At 26.1% G+C, this 9277-nt stretch overlaps 2 protein-coding genes across 3 annotated transcripts; one reads left to right on the top strand and one right to left on the bottom strand.

Moving 5' to 3' along the window:
• Positions 1–883: 883 nt before the first annotated feature.
• Positions 884–2940, top strand: LOC129618990 (poly(ADP-ribose) glycohydrolase-like). The gene is made up of 4 exons (XM_055534035.1): positions 884–1153; positions 1293–1489; positions 1553–1947; positions 2007–2940. Exons 1-4 carry the CDS (start codon positions 1147–1149, stop codon positions 2923–2925), a joined length of 1518 nt encoding a protein of 505 aa, XP_055390010.1. The 5' UTR covers positions 884–1146; the 3' UTR covers positions 2926–2940.
• A 1863-nt stretch (positions 2941–4803) lies between these two features.
• LOC129619065 (uncharacterized) lies at positions 4804–7087 on the bottom strand. 2 transcript variants are annotated; one of them, XM_055534143.1, is made up of 3 exons: positions 6757–7087; positions 6529–6652; positions 4804–5202 (listed from the first exon to the last, which is right to left on the bottom strand). In XM_055534143.1, exons 1-3 carry the CDS (start codon positions 6832–6834, stop codon positions 4985–4987), a joined length of 420 nt encoding a protein of 139 aa, XP_055390118.1. In that variant the 5' UTR covers positions 6835–7087; the 3' UTR covers positions 4804–4984. The 2 variants fall into 2 exon arrangements, with proteins under 2 accessions (XP_055390118.1, XP_055390119.1); XM_055534144.1 differs by having other exon boundaries at positions 6778–7084.
• Positions 7088–9277: the final 2190 nt, after the last annotated feature.

Here is a 9277-nt window from a genome sequence, read left to right on the forward strand (position 1 = left end):
TTGTTTCTTTATAATAGATATTATATACGACATAATGGGTATATAGTATAAATTTAATTAGGATAACTAAAACAAACGTGATAATTTAATTAGGATAAGTTACATTTTTGATGTAATATAAGGTATATTTGATATTGTACAATAAAGTATACTTATTAATTTGAGATTGTCACGTTTTTTTTTTTGCAAATTTATCAGAAATTTTAAATTTCACAGATTTATACTATATGCTTTCTGTCTTGTTACAGTGTTCAATCTGTATATTCAATATGTATATTCAAATGAGAATTCCAACGTGCGAAATATGCATTATATTGTACGTTGGATTTTTGAAATTTAAAAGCTAACAAGGTGTGGTGTGAAAAGTTTTTTTTTTTTTATTTTTTGAAATTTTGGTTTTTCTTATTCAATAAATAATTTTTATATTGTCGGAATATCAACGTATTAGCGTATAAAAAGTAGTTATACGCGATACGCGTTTTTTCAGACATATACAAAAACAAAAAAAACTTTCGGTGTGAAGTTCCTTTTAGAGGAGTGCTACTTTGATTTGCATATTCGAGAATAATGTCAATTTGAGTTGACAACTTTTATCTTTTTGTGATGTTTTTATGTTTATATTATCGTGTTGTTTCGTGCGAGTTTACATAAAGAAAACTAAAAATGTTTAAGGAAAAAAACAAATCTCTTTTAACAAAAGAAAAAAATTAAAAATATTTGATAGAATAAACAGTATCGAATATGTTGAATAAATTCAATCTTACCGATTTAAATGTCTAAAATGAATAAATATTTCGTAACAGTTCGAATAATTCAATAGTGGATATTCGATAGTTCCCATCACTAACATTTATGTAGATAACATTTCATTTCGTCATCGAAATTGATAAGTGATTAAAAAATGGGAATTTACCGAAAAATAAAAGAAACATTTAATTTCATTGTCATCCCATCTTTATTTTTTTTCTATTTCTTACACTTATTTTGTCTTGAGAAGTTCAGAATTACAATTTGAAGTTTGATCGGGATTTGAGTTTGATCGGAACTACAAACTTACATTTTTATTGGTTGTTTACGATTAATTCTTGTAAGGCTACAGTTACGAAGTGGATAGTTTTTGTTTTTGATAAAGTGCAAAAAATATTAATGGCAGGTAAGGTGTTTTGATAAATTGCGTACTTATCTACATACGCATGTATTTAGTTTTACAAAACATATACTTATGAAGTACGTACATATGTATGTAGTGGTACAAAAGTGCATTTATTTAAGTTACTGTTAATAATTTTTAGGCCAAGAATATACAGGAAACCAATATCCGCAGGAATGTGAACCTATTGCAGCATCAAAATTTCATAAAGTTTTATATGAATTACCATTTAAAACCAGAGGTCCACCAAAACCATTTGACGGAAAAAATGGGATTTCCCGGAATAATGACTTTGTTCTCTTACCTTTTTCACCAGATTGTTCAATCAAAGAAAACTATGTAGATTTGTTAAATTTAAGATTTAATAATAAAATGATATGACTTTTTACATATTATTTTTAGCAAGGCGGTGGGGTATTCAAGCAGCAATTGTGGAATGTTATACATGAGTCATTATCAAAACCAATAAAGTCTAGTAGTGATTTTGAAAACGCAATAAGAAAATATAGTAATGGAATCGGAAATTTTGCATTACTTCATAATTATTTAAATAAACACACTCCAGGTTTAGAAGATTTTTTCGATGTTTTGTTAAGAATTAAAAAACTGGCCTTAGAATTGCCCAATTTAATAAAAACTGGAGTGCCATTTTTAAGAAAAGGTTCACCTGAACAAACTTTGGATTTTTCCATAAGCTTAAGTCAACAGCAAATTTCTTCATTGCTTGCGAATGCTTTTTTATGCACATTTCCTAAAAGAAATTTTTCAGATCGATATCCGGATATAAATTTCAATAGGTTCGCACTATAAAAAGTTAAAAATTAAATTTACATATTGATTTTTCTTATATTTTTAGACTTTTTGAGCTAGACACTCCTAAAGCTAAAGAAAAACTTTTATGTATATTAAATTACTTTAGACGAGTTTGTAGTCGCACACCTGATAATGTTGTTACATTTACACGTCGTTCTATTTCAAAGAGTGATTTTCCAAGATGGGACTGTAGAGAAGATGCTTTTTCAAGTATAAATATTGCTGTAAACCATAAAGGTAGTATTGAAGATAATGGGAAAAAATTTTTACGAGTTGATTTTGCCAACAAATATGTTGGAGGTGGCGTTCTTAGTCGAGGATGTCTTCAAGAAGAAATTCAATTTTTGATTCACCCCGAACTTATTATAAGCAGGCTTTTCACGGAATGTTTGCAGGATAATGAGGCTTTGATCGTATATGGTGCTGAAAGATTTAATTGTTACGAAGGGTATGGGGATTCTTTTAAATTTATCAATAAACATTTTCAAGATGATTTGGAAATTGATAGTAGTAAACGTCGTAAGTCATTTATAGTTGCAATCGATGCTATCGAGCTCTCAGATTTTGCACAACAATACGAGAAACAATCCATTATCAGAGAATTAAATAAAGCATATGTTGGTTTTTATAACAAATCCAGCAGGGTTTTGCCTGTTGCTAGTGGTAACTGGGGATGCGGTGCATTTGGTGGAGATGCTGATTTGAAAGTACTTCTTCAATTAATGGCATGTGCAGTAACGAAAAGATCATTGTTTTTTTTTACTTTTGGAAATAATCCACAAAAAAAAGGAATTGATTCTATGCACAAGTTTTTAATAGAAAGTAATATAAACGTAGGACTCCTTTTTAAGTATTTAACACAATTTAGTCAGTATTACGAAAAAAGGAACAACTTATTTGAATTCATAAAAGGACTTCATTACCAACAAGTTTTTTCTGTGAGTATTACAATAAAGTTATAATAACGTAAAAGATCATATTTCTTTTTGAAAATAGGAACCCATTTCGCTAACGCCACCAGAAGAAAAAAGAAAAAAAATTGAAAGCGCTTCAAATCAACGTAATGATGAAATGTATGCTACTGAATACAGGGATAATTACAGGGGAAATGCTCATTACACTCATCAAATAAGTAGCCAATCTCAAATTCATTTATCAGATCCTAAAATTAGGAATGGTTCTAATTTTTCACAGACTGTTGGTGCTTTTAATAACCAAACAGATTTGGAAGCTATGTCATATGCGGATAAAGTTAAGCTTTGGGCAGAGCGATATAAAAATTAAATCTAAAAAATGTTGCCAGGATGTTCGTAATTTTTCAACAATGTAAAATGTCGCCAGATTCATATTCCTATATTTTCAACATTTATGATTGTATGTGCATGCATACATAACTATATTTTTTAATTGTTTTGTTTTTTTCAGTTGGTACTGATAAAAATATCAGTACCAATTTGTGAATTTTAAGAATTGAAGAATTTTGCATAAAAAATATGTATATGGATGTGTATAATTATTATTTTAAAATAAACTTCTATAATTTTATAAGTACGGTTTATCAAAGTGCGTTGAACTTACAACATATTTTTTTTAAATAGTAGATCCGTATTTCACAATTTTAATTTGTGGAATTTGATATTTGATCCTATGCATTCAACTTTAACCCGTGGCTTCAATAATGCACTCACGACGTAAATTTTACAAAGTATCAAGTTCCAAAAAGTTTAGTAAAAGCTCTTGACATTGTACATTTTTCCTAAATGCGTTTTATACGTGGTGGAGACGTAAAATAAAAGTAAATCGAGTATCGAAAAAATCGAGCACTCTTTTCTTATACCTTGTCATATAAATAGTGCCATAAATAACTAATTAAATAAATTAAATAATTTGTTTCCTAATTATATTCTTTTCTTCTTTTTTATATGTTCTTTCAATTTGCACTTGCAATTCAAAATCATACCTAGATATTTCACTATGTTTTGGATTGATACTAACACCATTCAAATTCAAATATGGTGGTTTACCAAATTTTTGTTTGTGAAATTTACTTATATAGATTTACTTTCAATTAGCTTTATTTTTCATGTATTTGTACATTTACTAATACTGTATTTTTTTGTCGATTCTTTAACATTCTCCTACTGCCAATATTGCTGTATCATCGACAAATATAGCCATAGTAACGTAATACCCTCTAAATCTGGCAAATCTTATCGAACTTATGGGCGATGTATAGGAATATTGTGGAATATATCTGCCTTTCTTTTAACGGCGTTTCCACAATATTTCTTGTTCTGATGCATGCTTTGTTCTAAAACCAAACAGATGGTTTGGAACCAATTTCTTATTTTCTGTTATCACCTTCAACCTTGTTAACAATAAATTTTAAAAAACTTCCGATATGGTAGCGGCGAAATTTTCTTAATATCTCAGCAGTTATCAAACCTGGTTCCTTATTCGGTTTAAGTCACTTTATTGACTTATACTGATTTGCACAAAATTTGACAATGTGTTTGCAAAAAAATATGCATTTAGGGAAGCGCTGCAAACTTGAAGTGTCAAGTAGTAGGGACACTTGAATATTCGCAAAAGTTAAATTCTGTCGGCAATTTTTGTTTTGTATTTTCAAAATTTACTAAATATACCATAAAATACTGAATATATAATTAAAAAATAAATTAAGTTAAAACTTACATTTTTTCGCTATATAAATAGTGTTACCATGAGCGAATAATTTACTTGAATATTCGCCAAAATCATATTATGGTACGTGAACAATTAAATTCGCTAGGAAAAAATTTTGAACTTTAAATAAATTAAGACATTGGTTTATTTAAGGAGTTTCGAATCATTTTTATTGAAATTTAAAAAAAAAACATTTTTGAATTGTAGGAAATAACAATATTCGTTTTTATAATTTACATATATATGTATATCAAAATAATAGAAGCCATAGAGGCACTTAATAGTGCATAACCATAGTGCATATTTTGTTATATAATATATATGAATTTAGTTATATTATTTATCTCGAAATGTAAACATTGCATCAAATCCAAATAAAACGCCATTAATAATTGATAATGATGCTTTAATCATGGCTAAATCTCTTGTTCTCGTTCTAAACGCATTTTCCCAAGCTTCAATTAATAAAACACCAGAACAAATGAACAATGAACATCCGACTACACTAAAAAATACATCTATCCTTTTGTGAATTGGAGCTTTCATTAATACGCCTGCAAATAGAAAAAAATATTATGACATACTTATATTATATTATACCTACTTGTATTTTTAAAAATAATTAAAGGTTTACATATACGTACATTTTAATATTAATTTTAACACTCATTTTCTTTTAGTCGAATCACTTGAATTGATGGGTTATTATTCAAAAATATTGGGATTTCCTGAATAAAATCAATTGCAAAATTTGAAATTCTATACTGAAGTACAAAATTCTTCCAATAATATCCCATCACCCTATGTGATACGGCTAACAGAATACGGGTATTAATAATTTAAAATAAGTAAAATAATATACTCAAGCCGTTAACATAAGTGAAAGTTACAGACGATTTTCTTTATAATAAATTCGTTAATATGTATGTATTATACAAAATTAATATTTTCATTTAAATAAAAAAGTTATCAAGAATTCAAACCATATCGTTCTTTTTGCGCCACCCTCCCTATATATCATATGTATATTTGTATCTATATATTTATATAAATAAAACTTGTTTAGATAACGCTTTTCCAACCAACAATTGTTATTTCACCATAATAAATTTCTACTGTACATATCCGTACATAAGTTATATTTGTATTAAGCAGATATTGTATTATACCAGCTTTTAATATTGTAAGTCATCTTATAACAAATAAGAAATTTCTTATAATCGAAAATTATCACCGATTGTATTAACAAATTTATGAAATTTGTAAAATTTGGTAGCCCTATATGTCGCGTACAAGTCATTTAGAAGAGACAATAGTATTTCCTTAAACTTTCTAAGAAACTTGATACTTTTTTCTTTTAATACAAAAGAATCGGGTTTTTGGAAAATTTAAGAAAATTTTGTTGTCTTTCCTCAAGAACTTGTAATGTGTATATTAAAATATATTATATTAAGAAACAATTCAAATTCTCTTTCATTAAGAAAGCTGAACACCACTTGTAGAGTAAAGCTGAAGCTTTATATACAAAGAGCTCTAGTTTCATTTATCTAAAAGAAAATTTGCTAACTCTGACCCCTTGCAATGACAATACTGCCATTTTAATAATTCATCGAAAACGTTTCTTAATTTTAGGCGTTTATTAAACTCCAAATTATTTCACGATTTCTTATTTTTCTATAAAATATCCAGAAAAAATGAGACCATGAACTTCTTTTTACATTATATTGAGCATATTATGTTGTTATAAACTTATTGAAGTCGTTAATTGGCGAGTTATTAATTCCTAAAACTTAAATTACACAATTGGTTTATACAGAAAAATTAAATTTAGTATTATTAATCCTAAGATCATTAAATATTACAATATTAGCATTAAATACCTGCAAAAACACCAAGCACTATTAAAATAAATCCAGTAAATGTTCCAGTTGCTAAAAATGAAGTCATAATATCACCATCATTGTAACTATAAAAATGTAATGTTAAACAAGTTATTGAGAAAGCCTAAAAATATGCAAATGCATTGAAATAAAGAAAAAAAAATTATGTCCCGATTAATATATAATGTTTACGAAGATCGCAAAAAAAAAACACGAAAAAGGATATACTAATAGAATAAATTTTCGAACCAATTCCATAAATTTTAAAACAGATAGTCGAGATTTCCGTTCTTCTGTTGACATCATATCAATGATATAAATATAAATTCGCCAAAATTCCAGATTTGCAGTTATATTTTTCTTATTATTTCTGATACGCGAATCAATTATTAAATTCAAATTTATTTCATTATTTAAAGTGCTAAAACATTATGAAAATTAATAATTTCTTATTTTAATTATTTATTTATTTTATATTGTATTATTTATTTTTTACTTAAGAATCGGAACTATAATAATTTAAAATACGATACGGTCTGATACAAATCCGTTAATTGACTGATTTGATCATAAATAAAATTTGTTAAAGAAACAAATTTAAAAAAAAAAAATCCAAGCATAATTTCATGCATAAAATATGTATTCGTTAAATTCATGTTGTAATGTGCTTAAGTATGTAATACAAAATAAAGAAAGAAGAAAATAAAAAAATATAGACGCATTTATGTATTTGGTTTTTAGGGAGGGGAATGATATCATTAGACTTGCATCACAAACTCTTATTATATTTCTATTTTCTCGAAATTGTCTTTGATTGTCAGTAAAACCACGAAATTTGTAAAATTTTACGATGTGTCATGTTCAAAAATGTTTTTTTAAAAATTCATGGCCTTACTACATGTTATTCCCACTCCAGATCTTTGTTAGAACTGCAAATGTTAATTTAAGCTCCTGTAGCTAAAACCATGACAATTTGATAATATTACGAATAAAATTTATGAATAATGATAATAATAAAATTGATTGGGAATCTGTTTTTTTTTTAAATTAATTAATTTAATTTATACAGTTAATTTTGTAAAAAAATTCCTAATTTAATAATTTAATATAGTGCAGTTTTCACCATACATGTTTTTTGTACTGTATTTTTGAAGTCACCTGTATATTTTCAGTACATATTTGTTTACATTTTTATACTTATATACCATCGTAATGTTTGTATTAGAGGAATAGATCTCCTTTTTTAAAAGTTTTAAGTTTAGAATACCAATATAGTTGACTATTCCTAGAGAATATTAATTATACTAAAATATAAATGTATTTCAACTACAAAATGAGGATTCTGTGCTTCAAAACTAAAAACGAGTTTCAATATTTGTGAGTAAAGTTCAAGTTTACGTAGATGTTTATATGATACATGATGGATGTTGTATGTTTCTATTAAGATACTAAATGTATCTTAATAGAAACATACAACATCCAAGCATTGAACGAATCTTTAACGTTAAAATTTGGATTAATTGTTTTAGCAAGCTGCACCTACGAAAATATGGGAGCGTAAGGATAAAGATCTAAAATTAAAAAGAAAGTATATTTTGTTTAAAAGACTCGAAAAAAAAATTACTCAATAATAAATGCATGAGTATGGTGAAATTCAAGTGTAAAACTATTTCTGAAATAGTGAAAATAGAGGGAAAGTAACATTTAAAGTAATTGAAAAGATGATTTATACAGCTAAAACTATTATTTGAACCCAATTTACTCGAAAGCAGATATTATTCTGCTTCATTGTGTGTCGGTATTATTTGTAATTAATTCCCTTACCCAGTACAAAATCTTTTACATATTCAAAAAAAAATACAAATTCTAAGTATTGTAATATACTATATATAACCTCTTCCAATTAATAAAAATATATCAACTTATCTATAATATGTATAAAAGTTTTGAAGTAACACACTTGAAAATATTTTGAAATATTTTTTAATTAAGAACTTATAATTTAACATTGTATAATTTATAATTGAATATACGAATTTTTTAGAAATAGTGAGGGGCTATTCTAAAAAACGAAAAATATTTGTTTTTGAAGAAAGAAATTAGAAAAAAAATGTGCTTGATAAGTAAATTAATTTTTAAAAAATTGCTTAGACATTTAGGCTCAACTGCAATTTCTGAACTTATTTCTTTGGAGTAGATATTTTATTTGCCAGTTTTATTTTACTATAAGTGCTTAAAAATTTTAAAATTTCTGTAACGTATGTAGAAAATTAAATCTATACCATGTTTCAGGTAGAGAGAAATTAAATTTTTAACACAATTAATTTAGAGCTAAGTATCGTAAATTTTTAAATAGAAATTAAGTATAGAAATAGCTAAGTATCGTAAATTTTTAAATAGGTCTAGAAAACTTTTCTCTTAACAAATTATTTTTATTAATTGCAATTTACTCTGATTAAATTAGAAAATTTTTCAAATTCAATTATTTTTTCGAAAACTATGATCAAATATACTTTCTTTTACATATTTAAAAAAATTTTCTTATTTATTTTAATTCTGGTTTTCGGTTTTAAATTTAAGTAAAATAAGATAGTCCAAGTTAGATATTGTTAGTAGAACTTTGTCATATAATAGGATTAATTTTTATATTTTACTAAATAGAAAATTAATTTTGTTTACTTTGCGATTTTCATCTCTCATTTTTATCATATAGACTATTAAATTGGGACTAGAATATTGGCTACCCCAC

Source organism: Condylostylus longicornis, unplaced genomic scaffold (assembly GCF_029603195.1).
Source record: "Condylostylus longicornis isolate FDR11 unplaced genomic scaffold, ASM2960319v2 ptg000010l, whole genome shotgun sequence".
Taxonomy (NCBI): Eukaryota; Metazoa; Arthropoda; class Insecta; order Diptera; family Dolichopodidae; genus Condylostylus; species Condylostylus longicornis.